Source organism: Bombus affinis, chromosome 12, assembly GCF_024516045.1.
Source record: "Bombus affinis isolate iyBomAffi1 chromosome 12, iyBomAffi1.2, whole genome shotgun sequence".
In the NCBI taxonomy this organism is placed as follows: Eukaryota; Metazoa; Arthropoda; class Insecta; order Hymenoptera; family Apidae; genus Bombus; species Bombus affinis.
In genome coordinates this window covers 8,936,745-8,959,264 of record NC_066355.1, presented here as the reverse complement: position 1 = coordinate 8,959,264, position 22,520 = coordinate 8,936,745, and the positions used below count along the sequence as shown (strand labels likewise).

The 22,520-nt window shown below is 45.1% G+C and overlaps 1 protein-coding gene across 17 annotated transcripts in view; it reads right to left on the bottom strand.

Moving 5' to 3' along the window:
* Window positions 1-22,520, bottom strand: part of LOC126922703 (broad-complex core protein) — a 59,577-nt gene that overhangs the window by 12,813 nt on the left and 24,244 nt on the right. For 9 of the 17 annotated variants that reach the window (XM_050735530.1, XM_050735532.1, XM_050735535.1 and 6 more), the window contains one exon: window positions 16,083-18,362. The exons of 2 other annotated variants lie outside the window; for them this stretch is intronic. In XM_050735530.1, coding sequence (XP_050591487.1) covers window positions 17,647-18,362 — 716 coding nt within the window. In that variant the 3' untranslated portion in view covers window positions 16,083-17,646. Of the gene's footprint in view, window positions 1-749; window positions 1,026-8,451; window positions 10,385-12,359; window positions 15,228-16,082; window positions 18,363-22,520 lie in introns of those variants that run through there. 6 more of the 17 variants (XM_050735541.1, XM_050735542.1, XM_050735538.1 and 3 more) reach the window with 4 other exon arrangements.

Below are 22,520 nucleotides of genomic sequence, written 5' to 3'. Positions count from 1 at the left end.
AAGGACGAGTACTCGACGCATCGATCCCGAGTCACCGACACAGGGGGTATAACGGAGCTGCGAATACCGGAAGAATTCGATCGGCGACCGTACGGTACCGAAGAGAATGAAGGACGACGGGAGGAGAAGAAAGAAAAGCAGTTCTGCAGGATAAACAGGACGGAGGGAACGAACGATGTTGGGACGAAAGCTTCGAAATGCAAGAAGAGGAGGTAGAGAAGTAGTAGTAGTAGTAGTAGTAGTAGTAGTAGTAGTAGTAGTAGTAGTAGTAGTAGTAGTAGTAGTAGTAATAGCGGTAGTGGTGGTGGTGGTAGTAGTAGTAGTAGAAGTAGTAGTAGTAGTAGTAGTAGTAGTAGTAGTAGTAGTAGTAGTAGTAGTAGTAGTAGTAGTAGCAGCAACAGAAGAAGAAGAAGAAGAAGAAGAAGAAGAAGAATAAGGGTCGGTCCACGTGGGAGTTGAGACCGGTTTCTCTGGCATGCATTTTCTGCGAGATGAAGAAGGAACGGAACTGTTGTACGCGGAGCCGAGGTCGTATAGCGAACCGATGATTACGCGATTGTGACCTGCGCGATCGTTCCAACGGCGACGTGGTAAGGTCGAACCGCCGTCGAATCCAAAGGCTGGTTGATAGACTCTGTGGAAGTGATAAGAGAGATAGGAGAAATAGGAGAGGTTATCGATTGGTAAGAAACGCGAGAAAACTTCCGCGAGAGATCTATGTGATGTATGAGAGAGGTACGTGTCCCTACCTTATCTAAACCTTCAAAAGAACTTAATGTCAATGTCGCCGGGTCTGCTCTTATGATAGGTATATATGTGGGTCATCAGGGAGTTACGCGAGCAGTATACCCGCTCGCAGATGACGCATCTGTACTCCTCCTGTCGCTCGGCGTGCTTGTCGGCAACGTGGCGTTTCAGGGATGCTTTGCTGCATAGCACCTTGCCGCACAGCTGGCAGGTGAACAGCTTCTTCGCTGACTGGGTGTTCAGAGAGTTCAAGGTCAGCCCCGTCATAGAGGTGAGCACTGAAACACAACAATGCACCTCATGCAGCTGCAACCCCCACACTTAAACCCTATCTCATATCAAAGGATGACGCAAGCGATAAACTCTTTCTCTCTGTTCATCACCGTCCTCTTTTTCCCCATTCTTTCTTCCTGCTCTCGAACATTTTCCTCTTTCTTTCTTTCTTAAATTCGTCCCTTGTTATTTTCAATCTCTCTTTCTCCCTCGCTCGTTCTCTGTTCGCCCGTGCTCGTATTCTCCTAAACGACGCGGTAAGTTCAATAACGGGTAAGTAAAACGTGGAACGCTGTCAGATGAAAATGGATATCGCGCGTATTAGGTGGGCTCGTTTCTTTCACGAGGATGGAAAATGTAAAAAACACGTAAAAACGAATCCGATCGTTACACCGAAAGATAAATCTCGGAAAAGTCCTTTCTTCGATGGTGTCTTTTCAAATCTCGGCCCCGTCTCTCTCTCTCTTTCTCTCTCTCTCTCGCTCGCTCTCTCGGTCGCCCTTTCTCTCTCTCTCTCTCTCTCTCACTCATTCTTTCTTTCTACACGTTATTGTCGCGTTTTTACAAATTATTCACGGGAAATTATTGTACGGGAAAGATTGTCAGAATTCAACGTTTCTTTTAGATTTTTTAGAACGTGCCTCCTTACATGATTCGCGCAACTTTTCAACAATCGCATCAACGTCTCTGCGATGCGATCACCTTCACGATCCTTCGTATTTCCGCGTACCTCGTGACCCTCGTTGGCATTCTATGGAAGTCCCGGCCTCGACCCACCCTATCGTGCGCGCGATGTCGTTCATTTTAAACGTCGCGGGATTAAACGGGACCAAGATTCGAAAAGGAAAAACAAGGCGGAAAGGAAAACGAAGTGAAACGAACCCGGAGTGCACATTCGATATAGCGAAAGAAAGGGGGGTGGCTCTGGGGGTGTGGAAACTCTTCCGACGACGTTTCAAAATGGCTGGTCGCCTTTCGGGGGAGCGAAGTAAGAACTTTCAATGGCAGTTTTTTCTTCGAACCGCTGACGAACCCACCGCGAAACTAAAGCCTTCAACGAGGGTTAAGACGTACGCGCGCACACAGAGAAACAAGTAGAATGACTCCGTGTCTCTTCAGCCCTGTTGGCATTCCGGCCGTCTCCTTTGTGACTTTATGCATTTACGGCGTATGCAATTCAGATAAGAAGATAGAGATGCAACGAACGAACGGATTGGTGGACGAACGAACGAACGAACGAACGAACGAGCAAGCGGGCGAGCCAGTGAGGGGTAGATTTAGAAAGAGAAAAAGAAAAAAATAGGGACGGAGAAAGAAAATGTATATACTGTACTGTACTGTACTGTACTGTACTGTACTATACTATACTATACGGTTTGAAGAACGAAACGAAGCACAGACACGGAAACGAATTAAGCGTTAATATAAGAAGGCGCGCGGTTCATTTGTAATGGCCGCGTGCTCGTTAATTAAAAGAGATCCGGTCAGACGGAGTCACTGGTGAAGCGTTGTGCGCGATGCAACCTATGCGCGTATGGCTATATAATACAAATACCGTATCTGCCTTTTTTTTTCTTCCTTCGCCCTTTAGCCATCGAACGCGAATGGAGGCGAGGCCAACCCCTTCGTTCAATGCCTTTGGCTGGAAAAAGCTTTTTATCCAATTTCTCGAGCTACGTCTCGTTAAACTTCAAGCAAAAGAAATTGTGAACAGCCTCACTGATGAGGTCGGTCGGAGGATTTCGATGGAAGAGAGATCGTGAAACGTATTCGTACACACGTACACGCGCACGCATTCGTGCACACATATTCACAAGTACGCATACGCACAAAAGACGCTCGTACAGAGCGATAGAAAAGAAGGGAATAATACGGGAGAAGGTTGTGTGTGACGTAGATAAACAGAGAACGGGTTGTACAAAAGTTGCGTAGGCAGTCCTTTTTGTCCGATCTAAAGTATATATAAGAATATATATATATATATAAACACTCTCCAATCATTCTAGACAGATATGTACGTACGTATAACGTATGCTTCGTTAAGGGTCACGCCTTCTGCGTGAAACTTGACGGACGTGAGGAATTAAATAAAATTTAAAAAAATGTAAAAAAAAACGAGAAGAGAAATAATAGGAGACGACGAGAAGGAAACACTGAGCATTCTGGGTGACACTTAAAGCATGCAATTCGAAGTAAACGTAATAAATGCGTGAGCCTGGCGAGCGGCGTGGCGGCTTAATCGTTCTCTTTCCTTTTTTTTTTTTTTTTTTTTTTTTTTGCATACTGTGAATGGCCCTCGTTTCTCTCACGGTCTCGATCTTGTTCAAATGGATCGAGAATGCGCGTCGCCTCTTAGATTGCCTTTTGGCTCCAACATCTATACTGTGGTGCTGTCGTGTTCTCTTTTGCCACGATGGAAAAATGCGAAAAGTTTTGTGTTCTGACTTCCGAGGAAATCAACGTTTCGCAGGAGAACAAAGGCACGCGTGGTTTTCCTCGTTCGAGAAACCCTTTTTCGACCCTTTCCGCTGCTGAAGAATCGTTCTTACTTCGATCTCCACACACGACCATGCGCCGTCTGCGATATTTCCGAAGCGAGACGGCCGTTCACGTACGATTACGTTCGTACGTTCACGTGCCACGTGAAAAGAGGATCGACGAAAATGCGTGAACGGAATCGGACCCGCGATTTATCGAACGATCGTTGCCAAACGATCGGTAGAATTCCGGTTCGTGTCGGTTTTCCCATTGATACAGGCTCGAACGTTCAAATGTCGTAACTTACCTTCCAGCTGAAAGAAAGAGGCGTGACACAATGCGTATCGTTTAACAGGTTCAGGTGCGGAACACGAACGGGGTTAAAGGAGTGAATGTACCTGTCTGCAGGCATGAGACCGTTGTTATCGGTTTTGTCACTTTTCGAGGATGTGATAGGTGACTAAAAACGAAGAAAAAGAAAAAAGAGAATACAAGCGAATTATTAAACCAAATAGTACATTTCATATTATATAAAAAAAATGTGGTGAAAATATATTAAGATGCATTTGACATTGCTTAAAAATAAAAATAATAATAATAACTATAATTATAATAATATAATAATATTAATAATAGTCATCAATAAATATATATTATAACCAGAACACCTTGGCAGATAACAAATAATAAGCAAGCACGGTAACGCTCGACATTATTTCGCTTAAGAAGAAACGATTTGTACCCGAAACGGAGTCGTTACCGGAAAGAATTCAGCCTTTTTTTTTTTATTCCATGTTCCCCGGATGTTTTTCATGATGTTTCGAGCCTATGGCACCGGTTGTGTTTTATTTCTCAATACAATTTTACATATCTGACGAATTTCGAATAAGCTCGTTTTTTCTCAGTGCTTTGCTGCTTCTTTCTTCGCTCTATTCCTCGTTCTCTCTCTCTCTCTCTCTATCTCTCTTTCTTTCTCTCTCTCTCTCTCTCCCTCTCCCCATTCTTCCTCTCATACTCGGAATACTCTCTATAACTCGGAATTACAAAATAATTCTATTCAACGGTATCGCGATGTGTATCGTTCTCGCACAGGTAATGATATCGTCGATGGTATATGTCTGCTCAGTATCCGTGGGTGATCGCTAATTTAACTCTATCGTAGGGTAATTGAACGAAATTACGGCTTACGTTATTATTTAAGAAAGCTTGTTGTACGAAACTGCTGCTTGCTCTCATGTCTGTATTGTATAATAGCTGCTTGCGTTAAAAACAGTACAAAAAACTCAGAGAAAAAGAAAAAAAAGAACATTGTAAGATCCTACGGTCGCTATTGCATAAGTCTACGGGATAATAATTACAAGAAATAAAAAAAAGATACAGAACCTAGACGTGTGTGTAACTATGTATATAAATGTGCCTCTTACCCATGACCATAATTAAACAGTAGTAGTGTCTGTGCGCTAAAAGCCTAACGTGTAAAAAAAAAGAACAAAAAACGAGAAGCGAACGAAGGAAACGTGGATATGTCAGATACAGAAGCGATAATAAAAATAAAAAAAAAAAAAAGATGGAACTGTGTGTGTCCTGCCAACGAATGAATATTAAAATACGCGTTGCGCCGATTCTGTTACATATGTACCGCTTTTCCCATTCACTCATTCATTTCTCAGTTGATTCGAACTGCTGCGGTGCCCTGCCAATCTGATCGCGTTCATGCTTTCCCTCTAACCGTGTTATAACTTAGAAATTAGATACTTTTAATTAACATTTGTTTGGTAACATCAGTCAAGAAACGTTTAAGATCAGTCCAATGTAGAGTCGACTAATTAGAACGATAAAAAAAAAAATAGAAGAAAAAAAAGAAAAAAAAAGAAAAAAAGGAAAAAAAGAAAAAAGATAAATCAGTCCAATTCAGTCTGAGACTAAAGCGTGTCGCGGATGGCGTTCGGATGGCTAACTACGATGATAGCAATCAGGTACGCGTCTCGAGTTTGTCCCCGGTGTCTCAGCTTTTCGAATTCGTCGTCGAACATTTTTCGTCTCTTCTACTACGTTTTCGTGAAACTCCATCCCTCGTCTACGCCCCTTCGATGAAAGAAGGGGCTGAAACAGCAGACGTTGCCAAGCGCGACACGTTCAATTCAACAATTCAGTCTTTCGAGGTTCGAAATCGGCTTCGAACGATTCATTTTGCACTGGCCAATCGTTAAAATTAGTAAGGAAGCACCTTCGCTCCTTGTCTTTGCGCGGGTTTCGCAAGGCCAACTACAGAGCGCGAATTCCGAGAACGGCGTGTATTATTCCCAACGGGTGACTTCGCGAGCCGTCGGTATATAATCATAAATTATTTAAAACCACAGTAGCACGGTCTCTTTATAACGCGTTAACGTAGAGCGAAATTAAACGAATGATAAACAAAAAAAAAAAAAAAAAAAAAGAAAAAAAAGAGAAAGAAAATACTCAAATAAACTTCTACTAATATATAATTTGCAGTTAAATATTCATTCAATTTATATTAATTTCATTAATAATTTATTATTCTCATAATATAGCGCCGACCGCGGATCGGAGGGCGAAATATATATTCCGCAATTATATTTGGCCATTTTTACAGTAGTCACAAATCAATTTCTTTGAATAAATCTACTAGTTTAAATATTATCAATATCAGTTCTTTCCCCAGTACTGACTACTATAAAATTGTGTTCGTTACTCTCGTAATTTAAAGCTTCGTTCTTCCTCATTTCCTCTTTCCAACCAAACAAAGAAACACCACACTCTTTCCCGACATCGTTCCTTATTCCCCCACTCATTTGTTTGCATAAGAAAATGCTCGGCGTCGAACGTACTTTCGGAACACTGAAGAAAATTTGCTAAAGCGATTTCCCATTTTTTTTTTCTTTCTTTCTTTTTTGTTCTCGCACTTTCCATCTCGCGTCCATCTCATTCGTCGTTGAACCTCACCATCAGTCGTAGAAACGGAAATCACGAGTGTATACCACGCCGAAAATACGAACGACGCGGACCACTTAACAGAATATAACCTAATTTAAATTATCATAGCCTATCTAACGATGTACAAGTGTTGTCTTCGTGTTTAACGTGTATTCCATGTTCATCGATAAGTATATGTATATGTATATCCAGCTGTCTATGTCAGTCTGTATATGTCTCGAGTGTTTGCGCTCTGTGTGTGTGTGTGTCTCTGTGTATGTCTGGCTATATGTCTCACGCCGTTTGTACAATGATGCACAGTGGTAAGTTGTAAAATATATCGTATGTGTCTATGTGTGCTCTGCGAATTATTTTGCGATCGATCCTCTACAAACGTCGACGCACGACGGGATCTAGTCTGTCTATATGTTTATCGTTCAGGACCCCTCGAATCCTTCCTGACGCGCGAATTATCGTTTCAGACGATGTACTCATTGGGTACACGGGTTTCACTTTTTTCCACGAAACTCTCAGCTTTTCCTGATCGTGCGTTTTATCTTCCATGATGTCGCTGAGACTCTGTTTATGAGATCGTAACGAAATGGAAATAAGAAAGATGGAAGGAAACGACGTAAAAAAGCATCGAACGTTACCGAATGATCGACAAAATATGTATCTGAACGATCTCGTGATCATCAGGAAGTCCTCGCGAGATGGCTTATCAAAGTTCTACTAAAATATAGGTATATGCTATGTAGTCGGTTATATGTATATATGGCTATTATCGTTTAGTATATAAGTAACCTGTCAGTGTTAGTGGACCGTGTTTCCTCATTTCTCATCCCTTCCCCTATCTGAAAACCGAAGAGGTGTTTAAATTCGCGACACGGTTTCTGCCGCCTGGAAACGTTTCCCATGAAACGGTGTCGTCATCGCGGCGCCCCTTCTCCTCCAACCCTGTCATCCCCCCTCGTCTTTCCTCCGTTGACGCGCGTCTTGCCGCGATAACGCAAGAAAAAGAAAAAAGAAGAAGAAAATTCGAAAGGTGCGAGTAAGAAAGTGGACGACGTAGGCACGGAGCGGAGAAGTGGCAAAGAATCAAGTGTATGCAAATGAACGTGCCAAGGCCGCGAGGGTGAAACACGCCTTCCTTTCCTGCTTTCCTCGTCCCTCTTCTTCTTTTGAGTATTGCGAGTATAGAAAAAAGTCTCGAGAATGATTCGAAAACACGATGATATCCGATATCAGCGAATTGTGTGTCGAGATGACGCGCGACTTTACGGAACGTACGATGAAAACGAAAACATAGAATAATTAAGAAGAAGAAACGAGTGGTGTGTGTTGCGGTGATGAAAGATTTAACAGCGAAAAAGGAAAGTGAAATTAACGTTCGATGCTAACGACCACGACAACGATGAATAATAGTAATAAAAATGCAACTATAATCGTCCGTATATAATAGTCATAAAAAATAATAATATTTAATAAGATAAGGTACTTTACGTAAAGCCCGGTATATAGTATTTAAATGAATATGTGTCTGTGTGCAAGGTACCCCTCTAAAGCATTTTAATATGGAATGAATATATTAAGATAAAATATATATATTATATTATATTATATCAATATATCTCCTGTCTCTCAGTGTCCGTCGCGGAACGAGGACGAAACTCGTCGCAGAGGAGAACGTACGTACACGGTCCCCTCCACCACGGGTACCCTGCCACTGCGTAACTTTTTTGTCATTTTTGTTTACTTTTTACAACCGTGTTACCATGCGATCGTTATCGATCCGCGACGGAGGTTCCCCACTTGTGCTTCATCCGCGCGCATTTCCCCTGCCCTCCCCCCAAAACTAATTATTCCGCCCCTCTGTATCTCTCCCTCAACAACTAAACAATTAAAAATTCTCGAGTCTTCTGATTAATCAATATTTCGTTTACAGTCTTGTCGAAACGTTTCGGACGTTTCCGCCTAAAAGTTAGTTGGACGATGGTGTCTCCGACACCTGGAAGTATCTTTTCTTTTCTTTTTTTTTTTTTTTTTTTCTTTTTGTTTCATTTCTCTCCCATTCCTTTGTTGCATTACATAAATCTAACTACTGTATAGCCTGCGATTAAGCCGTGTATCGGTACAGAATGTCGTTTAAGCGCGTCTCGAAGGCGAGTCGCGCGAAAGGACGTTGCACTGAACATTTGCCGTGTGATCGGCCCGTTCACGGGAATCTAAACGATTCGCGTTTGACTGGACGAGCCGACGATTCTGCGAAGCCGCCGATATCCTTCGAATCATCGCCAACGTACGCCCGGACTTCGTTTTTCATCGCGAAACCCTCGGTCAGTCGGCTGACCAACTCGCTTTCGTTAGGCTCTCGGGCGATTCGAAAGTTTCACACAAGTATCGTAGAAAGATCCGGAGAGTTACGCGGTATAAAAGTAGACGAAAATAACTATGCGATTTATACTAATTTTTCTGCACCACTACGCGCTGTAGAACATACACGATCACCGTCGTCCCCCAATTTCCTTCCAAGACTCCGCGATATAGAAATTGTAAAACTGATCAGGGAAAACGGCAAACCCGAAGTGTCGTCGTGGCAATCGTTTTAGATTCGTCGAACGTGCGTTGAAGATGACTCGAATCGATGAAAACGGGCATTCGCAACGCTGAAACAACGAGCAAAGCCTCGACTGCGGACGGGACGCGTCCGGAAGGTTGATTCTCTCACAAGCTTCCGCGACTATATCGATGAAAAAGATTCGTTTCGATTCTTCATCGAGCAACCGAGGAATCCTTTCGTATAATGAGAATCGCGACGATGCGCGGTAATCTCACTTCGTAAAACGCTTAGCCCTAACAAATTGATAACACGTTAGTCCGGCCAAAGATGGAGGCCAAAATTTTCAGATTTTGTACGTTTCATCGTTCGGCCGTACAAAATCTCGCCCGGAGAAGTTCAACATTGGAACTCGGTGAAAATATATCGACACGTGTCGTCCCGTAAGGTGTGCACTCGACTGCCATGTTGGAATAACAATCGCCACGTTCATCATGTTCGTCTGGAAGCACTGATTTTCTGTTTCTACGAAGTCAGTCTCTTTCGATTTCCATGATATATCTCTCTCTTCGCAATACCGACGTTTCTCGGTCTCGCTCCATCGACGAAAAAGCAGCGTGCGCTCGTCGCGAACAGCATGCACGCGCGAAGTTAAAACTCTACTACGTTACACTTTCGTCTCCACCGACGTATCGCCATTTTCTCGACCGATTAAAAACTATCGACGCGAGATCACGTTACTGGTCCCATGTATCGCAAACGTTAACAGACAAATCGCCGAACTAACGAACACGTCGTCGTGACGACTAACCAATCGATAATAATTAACAACTAACAACAATTCCATTTACTCGCGCGGCTTACAGCCGTGAACGACGAAAAAAGGGACAATAACAAAGGCAACGGTAACGCGCGTTTTCGAACAGACGCGGAAAGGAAAGAAAAATGAGAAGAACAATCGCGATCCTTCGAGCGGCCATGCTGTCGACAAGTTGATCGTTCTCATTCCTTGGAGCCCCCACAACGTCGTCCATTGGCACCGTTTTTTTCCTTCCCTCGTGCTTTTTCTGTCTTTCTACTAAGCTCGTTTTACAGTGTTCCTCGGCACGATGCGAGCATAACGCGACGATAACCGGCTCTATTTCTGCCTACGATGGTAGATGCTCTTGTGATTGTTCAGACTGTTGAGCGTCCTGAACACCTTGTGGCAGAGAGCGCAGACCGCGCTATTCAGGGGCTGAAAGTGTTGCTGCTCTTTGTGCCGTTTGAGGGTGAGCTTCGTGGAAAGGGTTTTACCGCAAACGTCGCAGGTATAGCATACACCCGGTGGCAGCAGTGGATTGCCGTGTAACGGGTGCGATAATCTCATCGCGAGAATCGCCGACGGTGGGCCTGCTGGACCGTCACCGACCGATTTATTATTATTATTATTTTTTTCCATTTTTCGCAAACGAACGAAAGGGAAATGCCGATTGTTTTTTTTTTTTCGTTGTTGTTGTTGTTAATCGTTATAGTTATATAGAGAATTAGCATTCAAGTGAATAGGCGATCGAAGGTTAGACAGAGATGGAAATGAAAAAAATTTTAAAAAAGCAGCGTGATACGAGAAAGAGTTAAATAGAATTTTTTTTTTTTTTTTTTTTTTTTTTTTTAAGCAAAGAGTGAGAGAAATGGCAAAGAAACAGTGAAAGAGCGAATAAAGTAATAAGTAATAATGTAGAGTTACGGAAGAATTAAGAGAGAAACAGAGAAATATATATATATATTTATAGAGAGAGAGAGAGAGAGAGAGAGACCAAGCACCATTGTCCGTTATAAATATCGACACCCAATTAAAAAGAAAAGATATTTTCCGTTACGAACCAATATTTGTGGCGTAGGAGGAGGCACACGGAGAGCCACGTGTGTGGATGGACCCCCAGCGCAAATCCGTGTTCGTGAAGGTAGCGGGTAGGTACACACAGAACAATGACGAACCAGAGCCGAACGTATAGCCGAGCGAGCGGGACCGGGAACAAACAAGAACAAAGATACGACTGCCATTAATATCACTGGACAAGATTAGTGTACGCTGATGGTATTCTTTAATGCGCAGGGCCGGGGGTTGATGAGGGTGGTAATGTGTGATCGGTAAGGCTAAATGCGGAATTCGTTGGCGTTCGTACGAGGTATGTAAGGTTGAAAATTAGGTAACATCAGAGGAAAACGAGTAGGAAAGTGAAAAGATCGAAGATCAAATGTATATTCGGGCTATTTGGATGGTATTTGCGTAGGATGGTAAATGCAATTTGATGGTAAAAAGGTGACAGATTGGAGGATACACGATAAGGAAATACAGATGCATCGAGGGGCCGCCGATTTGCACGTGGTGGCAGCTATTTCGTGGGTTGTTCAACCTCCGGCCACGAGAACATTTAATTTAATTGCGGCCGCTCGAAATTCTTTTTCTCCTTTTCCGTATGATCGTACCGATCGTAGAGAGAAAGGTAGCTCGTGGCTCTGGTTTGTCATTGACCATAGGTAACGCGACGATCGAAGGATCGTCGCCACCGGAAGTCGGGATTCTCTACGAATCTCGAGGCACGGTTATCGATGCGCGTGCACGTTCCTGCGCGGCCCTGAGCCGTGACTGAGTCGAGGTCTCCGCTGCATTCTCCGAAGCGTTTTCTTTCTCGCTCATAACATTCCTTTCCTGTACGTTCAATGGCCATATACGCGAAACAATCGAAGGTGAAAACCTCGACAATATTTGCGACGACGCGACGACGCGACGACGATACTCATTGTCAGCTCTATACTCTTTTGTCGTGTCGTATCGTGTCGCGTCCCGTCGTACCGCGTCGTGGAATGCAACGGAGAGGCATCTCGCATCTTTCTAGGTGGAGAAAGCGAAAGGAAGAAACACGACGGCGATTTGTTGTCACCAAGCCGAAGGACACGAGAAAAAGATCCTCGTGTTCGTTCTAGGGCAAAGAAAGATGGAAGTAACGGCGAATACAGGCGGAGCAGAGCTGGCGCGCGTCCTCGGGACTGGCACATAACGGCGTATTCACGACGGTCTGACCCTCGGTGCTGTGGAGCGTGAACGCGTACCCATTGACTCGGGGACGGCCACGAGGCACCTCGGGCGGCGAATATACGTGTCACGGGGTCTGGGGCTTACGTAGTACGGTGGGGTATGCGTGTATATGGGTCGGCCGGAAGCGCACGCAGGGCAACGAGGTGTAACGCGGCCAAACAAAACACAGAAAAGAAAATATAAAACGCAGCCGAGGTTGCATAATAAAGCCGCGAAGGTTAACGAGACGCACGACGTTACCCGCGTGCACCTTTCTCCGATACGTGAAAAATAACAGGGGGCCGCTCTCTCTCAGCGTACAAAAAAGAAACATTTTATTCATATAAATAATCATGGATAAATTCGAAGAATAATATCAATATAATAATAATTATCATTCATTATCGTAATGCAATAGTAATAAAGATAACAGATCGTCGACGATAAGTTCATTCGAAAATCTGATTAATCATAGTTACGAAACGAGAAAACAAGGATACGATAAGCGTATACGTGTGTGAGTACTATTGGACGTACGCTATCCCCGAAAACCCGATAAGAGAACAATAATAATTAAAAAAAAAAAAAAAAAGAAGAAACAAGGAGAAGTAACAATATTAGAGACTAAAAAGAGAAGAGAACAGAGTATGTATCGTATATGTGCGTGTGTGTACGTATTTATAAACTTCTATATATTCGTGTAATTACGTTCGTATCGATAAATTCAGATATAAAAGACTTTCTTATTTACATGAATACGTACGCACGCGCCCTCTACGGCGTCTATTTTCGTTTCAACAGAATTTATATGTACATTCTACGTAATAGGCGACGCAGTCTTCGTCAAGAATATTCTACGATCGAAGTCGATGTTTTTTTGCGCCAGCTTCGATTCCTTTCGAAGGGTGAATAAAAAACGCGAGAGCTATCACAATTTTCATCTCGATATCGCAGTCGCAAAATAACAAAAAGGTAACCATTAGATAGAATTCTCGCGATAACAATAATCGTCGAAAAATCCCAAAAAAAAGGAAAAAAAGAGACAAACGAAGTATATTAAAAATAAAAACGCGTACCTTTCTAACAGAAAAACGAGAAAAAAAAAAAAAAAAGAAACCCATCCGAGCGATCGATGAAACACGTCTCGAACGTAGAATAAATTAAGATTAATACTAAATTGTAACCGCGAACGATGCCACCGTTGCGTTGAACCAATCGAAATCGACCGAGCGAAATGCAACCGCTAATTTAGCAATCGACATTGATTGTCTCGACGGAATTGTTCTCCGTGGTGAATAACGCGCGTGATGTCGATACACATCGTTCTTGTTGTTTCCGGTACCGTTACAATTTCCCAAAAATTTCGGCGCACGTGTGCAACATGGGCGGGGGGAAGGAACGAAAAAAGCGTTTCGGTAATTTTCATTGCACCACATCCCGTAAGAACGGTATATTAAGTAACTTTCCTTTGGCTGCACCTTAAGGTACCTCTACACGTATTTCGATCGTCACATTCGTCGCTCTCTTGTTAAAGAAGACAGGTAAGAATCGCGTGCGAGCGGAGCAAAAGGAGCAAGGTCGTTCGTTGCTGTTCTCAGCCAGTTCCTTCTTCTCGTTCATGAGTCTGGACGGGAAAAGGGATGAGAGAGAAAGAGAGAGACAGAGAAAGATAGAGAGAGAGAGAGAGAGAGAGAGAGAATGAGAGAGTGAGAGAGAGAGTGAGAAAGACGGAAATAGGATGAAAGGAGACGGGCGACCGCGCGTCTAATACCTCGTCAACGTTCTATACGTAGGATAAGCGAAGAACATTACGATCATTAACTTACGTTACATATTATTAACTTATATATAATATATTTTCACGTTTTTGTACTGCGACTTTCCTCGTAACATCGTGCCAGGCGATACTCACGCGACTACCCCCGATAACCACCCCTCGTAAACTAAGTAATACAAAAGAAGACTGAAAGGGGACGCTTTGCATCTTTCCTTCTTCTTCTTGCGAAACGGAATAGTTAAATAAAGAAGATCGAAACAACGAGAGAATTCACTCACGAATATGGAAATCCTGACGTTCCGAATCGTTTCTGCTCGACCCGAGCACCTACCTACTTATATACACTCAACGTAACATTTATATGTATATGTATATATATATATATCTCTTTGTAACCTTAGTAGAAAAATTAAACTTCTCGCGCGATTCAAGTGCTTCGAGGTCTAGCTTCATTTTATGTATCTTTTTTACGCTTTTTGTTCGTTTTTTTTCTTTTCTTTTTAGTCTATTTAATTTAAAATATTCGTCCGCTCGAACGAAAATACGAGAAACTATAATAATAACAGTATCGCCTACTATCACAAGATCTTTCCCGCGACCCGAATACAAAGACGACATTTCCCTCGACATACAGCTCCCACTTCGTGGAGGAGACAAATGCGAGATCAATGATCCACGGTAGCGCTAGAGAACGTATGCAAAAATCGACAGCCTATCGTAAGTAAATATCATATCTCGTAATGAAAGGAACGGGACGCGTCTAGCAATCCTACGACGATATTGCCATGAAACCGATAACGTAAATTGGACCAGTGTGTAGAGGAGATTCTTTAACGACTCGTTTACGACGTGTGTGTACGTTAAACGTTAGCCGACGAATGTTTTAAACTCTCGTTCTGACGATGTACTATGATCGTCGCACACGTGAAACACTGGCACCGTTCTCGATCCCTAAATTCTCGATATATGTCGAAGAACGAATATCGAGAGACAGAGAGATCCAGAGGACCAAGAAATCCATCGAAGGTTTCATGGACCTCCGGCTCTCGTTTATCCCAGTCGTGACTGTTGTTGCTGTTGATCCTGGTGTTGTTGTTGCGGTTGTTGTTGCTGAGAGGTAACTCTGTCCGAGTGTTCTCTCTGCTCTCTCTCCCGTTCGCGCATCTGTTCCATCTCCTTGCGTTGCTGCTCGTTCTTGCTGTGTTGCCGATGATAGATGCTCTTGTGGTTCCGGAGGCTGTTCAGGCTCGAGTAAACCCGCTTGCAGATGTTACAGATCGGTTCCTTGCTGGGCCTGGTGTGCACGTTCTGTATGTGCCGCCTCAACCGCGTTAGGGAGGTCAGGATTTTGTTGCAAGGCTCGCATCGAAACTCATCGGACGCGCCGCTGCCGGCCAACTGACCTGGCGGCAGAACCAGACACAGGGGTTACTTTTGGTTTTGTGCTCGAACGTCAGGTCGGACGTAGGTCGGACACGTTAACACGGAACGAGGAAACCCGTTCCCCTCCGCTCTAGAGTCCTCTCTCTAGTCACACACATCGCGTGTCCCGCGATCCTCGTCAATTGTTCTCTTTCACTCTTACACCACCATCTACCACCTTTTTTCCGAGCCGAGAGAGAGAGAGAGAATTCGTGCGCCCTTCTCGATTAGTCGCGCACATTGCACCGTCACCCGACCAAGCCGTGCTCAAACTGTCTTTTTTTTTTTTATTTTTTTATGTTTGTCAATATTTTTGCGTTACTTTGGAACCACGTAATTATGCTTGCAGGCGCTACCCAGCATCTTCATCGTACGCCCATTCTACTTTTCATCTTTTCGTTATTACATTTTTATTGGACTTTTTACTTTTGTTACACACATACATAGTGGTACGGCGTGCGTGCTTTCCGGGGAAAGTACCTTCTGCTAGCGTGTCGTCTTACCATTGTCACCGTTTTCTACTTCGTCCATTCGTTCTTTTCGACGCGTGTCTTCCGGCGCAAATTCCTCGAAGCAGCCGCTTTCGTCGCGTCTTCAAAAACTCTAGGAAATAACTAGAAGAACGTTTTCAAAGATCCCTTCCGATGCGGTTACTACGTCGTCACGTGCAACTGGAAACAAATATTGGAACGAGATCGCTCGTTTGAAAATTTCGTGTTAACTGTGAACCGCGTCGTTACACGATGACAATGGCCACGACTAGATTGCAGAAGGCTCTTTGCCGTATCGGAAGGCAGCGTGTGCCGTACCGTTTTTCATCATTCATCGTTGTGCTCTTTTATTTTGTTTTTTTTTTCTTACTTTTTTTTTTTAGCGCATTACGATAGTAGAGTGCAAGCAATTCCAAGATTCCAGTGAACGATCGTGAGCGATGACGTTAGTGTTTTCAGAGCACCAGAGATGTATCCATGTCGATGCGTATTATTTACAGCAAGACAGAGCAGAGTAGATCTTGTAGGTATACGTGTGTGGATATATATATACAAGAGTGTGATATTTGGTCTAACGGAATGATGCGATGAAGCGAACGTTTGGTTATAATATTGATCTCTGTTTCAGCGTAACGTATGATTCGCGAACGAGCAGAAGTCCTATCAGAGGGGTCGAGCTTCTTAACGACTCAGCGTTACATGCCACGGGTTGGTAATTATCAGTGAAACAACAATATTTCATTCCATCGAATTCTCCTTTATTTTCTCAATTCATTTCTAACGACATTCACGCTATTACTATGGGGCGACAGTTACGTTTCGCGCGGTTTACCTTAGCGTAACTACGATTCCGCGAGCGATCGATTCGTGTTGGCGGTGTATAACGTGGCAAGCGACGACGACGACGTTGATCGTGTCAGCGAGACATACTATAGAAAATGAACGGTAGCGATCGTGAGTCCGTGCATGAGAAAGGCGCAGAGACGAGGCGAGGGGTGGCGGACGGAACGATACGAGAAACGATACGAGAAAACGAGTCTCTCAAGCGTATCGGTACCGAAAAATTGTTTTTCAAGGCTCGTAGATAGATGGGTTATAGTCCAATCGACCGATAAATAGATTCGTCCTTGGTTCGAGCGTTCCGCGAGATACCAGCCTCGCGTTTCGTGCGAAAAACCACTCTGCCGGCAAAAATTCGAACCGACGACGTGTTCGCGACTCTATTCTGGCTCGATCGAGAGAAATTGCACAGCCACGCGATACGCCCATCGATAAATATACCAGCAGCTAATCGATGGGAAAACGCTACAAGGTCGACTTTATCGTCGGCACGGCGATGAACTACCCTTTTGGCTGGATCTCTGGGGTAGATGAGGAAGAGCACAGTCGTACCACAGGAGAGTGGTATCGATTTTACCGTGGAAAGACACTCGCTCGAGCCATGAACTTGGCACGAAACTAGTCCAGATGGCGGAACTTATTATTCGAAGGGTGCGCGCGTAACGCGACACGATCGACTCTGGCAAGGAGGAACAGGACGTTCCGCGTGAATTCTTTGAGGTAACGCGTATGCATAGGTTTCGATTCGCGACTCTCTTTGGCGTGCATCGAGGTAACTCGTTTTACGATCAGAAGACTAGGATTAATATTATCTCGGTAACGCAAACGTTTCAAACGAAACGAAATAACGCGACTACTCGATCAACGTGGTACTTATAAAATTATGTAAACGATGGTCGAACGTCTCTTTGCTTTCTCATGCAACGAGAAACGACGATTAATCGCGTTCCAGAAGGTCGTACGGTTCTGCCGTATTCTCTTCTCTTGATTCCGCGTTTCTTCGTGCGTAGATCTCTCGGGGCAAGACGGAACCTCGACGCAAATTCGGTCACTAAACCATGGATGTCGGTCAATACGTGACCTCGCATTGTTCCTCGTGTTCCTTTCGCTCTTTTCTCGCGTGGTACTGGCTCTTGTGACTGACCAGACTGTTTCTCGACTTGTAGCTTCTACCGCATTGGTCGCAGGAGAGCGACTGCGGTACGTAAAAATGCGTGTCCGCCAAGTGCCTCTGAAGAGACCACGCACGAGAGAAAGTCTTCTGGCAGAAGCTACAGTAAGTGCCGGTGATCGAGCGGCTCGAGTATTTAAGTTCCTGCTCGACCTGAGTTCTGGAGGCGTCGCGAAGTTTCGACGCCGGTTGCATGTTACCATTCTGCGTTAGCCAACGAAGATCGGCAAACGGGACAGTTTCGTTCAACGTCGTCCTTGGTTGCTGGTGTTGCCTGTTGTTGTTGTTATTGTTACCATTCTGCTGACGCGTCTGCTGACCATTAGCATTGTTGGCCGAGCCTCGATCCGATTGCAGATCGATCTGCTCGTTGAGCAGACAGGACTCGAGCTCGTCTATCTTCGGCGACAGAGGTTCCGACTTGAGCACGATCTGCATCTGATCGTTAATGTCGTCTAAGAGATCGATAATGGGCAGTTCCTGGTGCTGTTGGTGCCCCTGCATCATCTCGCACTGACTAGTTGCCGTACTTTGGCTCGATTGGCCGGTTAGCCGTTGACCGTCTCCGTTGGTAGCGGACTGCCAACCCCCGTCCTCCTCGGCGACCTCCCGGTCTGCAACCAAAGAGGAGGGGGCTGAGTCCATCGAGATGTCAAGCGAGATGTTCACGCCGATCGATTACCAGCGGATTCACGAGCGCGACGATCATCGTCGGTTTGCATGGCAAGAAAACCGCGACCGAGAGATCACAAAACGGATGGCAAGAGAGGGATGACGCGCGCGCGACAGGCCAAAGAAAAGAAGAAATCAAGAGAAACGCGGCTCGTTTCCCGACTAAACGGATGCGGACGCTGTTAATCGTTCGCCGGCTAAAAGGAGGCAAGAATCGTAGCGGAGTATCGCGAGCAACACGAAGACGAAGAACTGTGTAAAGAGAGCGAGAAAGAGCGATCGGGGAAGAAGGGCGAAAGGAGGGTTGAAAGGTGGACTAACGGAGCTGAGGAAGGTAGGGCGAGTGTACATTCATCGTCTCATAAAAGCCAGTATAACGTCCGCGAGGATGAGATGTCGATACAACGAGAGAGCAGCAGTAGTAATAGGAGTAAGAGTAAGAGTAAGAGCAGGAGCAGGAACATAACGGCGATGCTTCTTCTTTGCGGGATTTTACCCAGCCGGTTACCTTAGCAACGGAACCCCCCACGTACGACGCTCCTTCCCCCGTTTTTCCGTGGTGCCGGGAAGGGGATATATACCTAGGATGCGTATTATTCTTAATAACCCCCGTATGCCGTTGCGCTGTATTATGACTGATGTTGACTCTAAGCGCGGAGAGCCACGGCGATCGATAGCTCGCTACCACCGCGACTATGAGAAACAGGGAGAGAGAGAGAGAGAGAGAGAGGGAGAAAGAGAGAATATACTACGACTAAGGGAGGGCCAAGGGGTTGTAAAGAGGAGAGAGAGAAAGGTGAAGGAGGATAGGGCCGAGGGATCGGCGGGGAGAGAAAAATCTAAGTAGCTTCCGGATTGGTTACGCGAGTCTTACGAACTTTTGAAAGAGTTACGTGGACAGTGGTGGGGACGAAGACGGGGGTTGCGAAGCGAGGAGGCCGCCAGGAAGAACTACCCTCTCCTCGACCGCGGCTCTTTTTTCATCCGATGCGGTTGCGCGTTTCACGAAATCAGTGCGATCAAACGATAAGTCTTTTCGGATATCGGATCCTATTTAGTCACGGAGAAACGAACTTCCTCTACGTGAACGAAAAGGACGAAGAAACGCACCATCTCGCGACAGTTAATGGGACGTTGTCGGAAAATTTCACGTCTCCGAAGAATTTAGGAAATTCATCGAACAGACAGAAGAGATATTCCTTTACGTCGCGGTCTAGTTTCTATGTAAAGAGAGCGCGGTCGCGTCTTTCTACAAGACGACGAATTGCACGGAACGTTGATCGAACTCGGTACCGATAAGAGGAGAGCGGCGGAGAGGAGGCGGCACGAACGCACCAAGCCAATTTCTTCGCGAGAGATACGTTCTCGCACACTGCTGGGCACTAGCGGCGAGGCACGAAACTAAAGTGTCTCAATGAATTAAGCACCGCGACCAAGTAGCCTTCACCTTGTCTTCGAACCGTGGTGTTACGCCTCTGCCACGGATCGCGAGAGTCGTTACGATACGTAAACGAGTTTCGCCGAATTTTCAATTCCCCCCGCGAACAAATACTCGGGTGAAAATTCGTCCTGCGAGTCTGTCGTCGACCGTGTAACCGGTTCTTCGCCTTCCTCTCCCCTATTACGTAACTCGCGCGAATTTGCAAAAAGTCAATGTCGAATTTATCGAGGGAAAGGTCAGAGATGCATCCGAGAGATGCGACGAGTTCGATCCGACGATCGGTCGAGAAACGGAGAAATTTGTCGGAAGAAGCGTATCGTTTTGGAAAGTGTTGCAGAAAAAAAAAAGATCCGAGCCATGACAGCAAATGATATAGAGCGAAAGTGTAAACGCCCCCTCTCTCCCTCTCTCTTTCTTTCTCTCTGTCTCTCTTTCTGGCTCTCCTTCCCCTGTCTGGCCCGTTCCTAGCCCCCCTGTCATCCCATACTCTCTCGTTCTCTGTCGTACACTCGTCTTCGTCACACCCGCGCTCACTGTTGCGCAGTTTTCGAGGTCACCTCAAGTTCATCATCGATAATAGCACAAGGCGAAAACAAGCAGCTAGACCTGGGCGTCCCCGATAAGTACATACTACAGATAAAAAATTCCATCGGATTTGGTTCAGAACGAACTTTCGTTTGGCCTTGGGAGGCGCCGCGTACGCGGCCGAAAGTAAATTGCCAACGCGGATCGTTGGCTACCGAAACGAACGACAAGAGGCAGAGAGGAAAGGAGACGGCCTGAAAGAAGAGAGAGAACGAGCGAGATGAGTAAGTATCGAGTAAATAGACGTATGCAAGGCGGACTCGCGGACGTCACGTAAGCAAGAGACAGACTTTCGCACACCATCGGAATCGACAACGTCGACAGATGGCAGCATGAATTCCGTGTTTCGCAAACAGGCCATTAACAAACGTTACGTAACCCGAAATTTCTTTCCTTGGCTACTATGTAGTTTGCCGATTCGATCGAATATGAAACGCCCTGCCTTGTTCCCCTTCCCGTTCTTCGGGCCACGTCGATCGCTTCCTACGAGGTGACGAAGCAAGGATTCTATTCGAAAAACGCGAACAACAAAAATCCTACGTGTAAAATCCTTCGAGCTGTGGAACAGTCGATGCGCGTTCCGACGAACCGTCGTTTTCATTATCGAAACATCGGAATACCAAAATATATATACCTGCAAACTAAAGAAACTGTTTGCTCTACATTCTACTTTTTATAACATTTTTATACGCTCCATCAATTAAATCCAAGCCTGTTAAATTTCGTATCACGCGATAGTACTTTCGTACGACCGCGAAGATTCGCATACGACGGAGATGAAATCTGTTGAAAGGAACACTCGAGTACTTCGATATTTTTTGCGGCCATCGTATGCCTGATTTTGTTCCAATTCGCCGAAACGGCGGTTCGTCGGGACACGCGTTCGTTGCAACTGCAGCCTAAGTCGAGCATTTCGCGGGACCGAGCGGAGCGTGGACCATCGCTTTCGTGCGAAGAATTCGGTCGGCCATTAAAAAAGGCCGAAGGAAAAACGAGGCGAGGAAGAATACGTGGCGGAGCGCGGTATGTCCGGCACTGAGAACGTCCCGTGAAATAAATATTTGCTCGATGCGCTGCAACGCGCCCTCTGATACAAAGAGACAGAGAAAGAGGATAAAGTGCTCGACTCCAGAGCTCGGCACCCGCTATTTTTATGCGGCCGGGTTTTACAACAGGTTACCGCGGATGCAGGCGTTCGCGGAAAAGAGCAGAAAACGAGAGAAAATAAAGGAAGAAAAAAAAGGGGGGATGAGGAAGGCGGGGGTGAGAGAAAAGGGAGGGAGGTGGAGAAAAGGGAATCGTGACGGTGGCGGGACCGTGGCGGCAGTCCCGCTACCAACACCGCTACGTATCGGCTTTTTAAACAATTTTAGTGGCGAGCGGGAAACGGGCTAAGAATATCTAGGCCCGGGGAAAGAATTTCTCCTCTCTTTGCGATAATGACATCGAAACCGGCCGAGAAACGCGGGCATAGACGCGCGCGGAGAGAAAGGAGCAGAATGAATAGATTTAAAATTAGACCGCGATAAACGCATCTTTCTCCGAGTGTCGGTCGCTCTATGCAAAACTTCTCTCTCGGGCATACGCTTTAAATAAATGACAACGAAATATATTGTACGCGCGCGTATAAAATGTTATATACAAGAGATGCTCGCGCATCGTACAACGACCTGCCTTTGGAAAAAAAAAATAAACGCATCGATCAGGTCGCACAATTATTTTAATTTCAAATGTTACGGCGCGAAATTCATCGTTTCGGACAGCAAAAAAAAAAAAAAAAAAAAAAAAGAAAAAGAAGAAAGAGGAGAGACAGACACAGTGTGAAAGGTTAACGCGATCGATCGCATAATTTTCATTGTTTCGCACGGTTTCCTCTCTCGCCGATCTATAAAACCGTGCATTCATAACGACATTATCGATGTAGCAGAAATGACCGTATACCAGAAAGTTCGAGAGCAAAATTCGTTTGGGAATTTTTTTTCCGACGGCCTCGACGAATCTGCCTAGAAACACGCGGACCGCCATATGCTCGCAGCCGGCTCTGCGCGGAATAAAAAGATCTTAACCGTGTGAG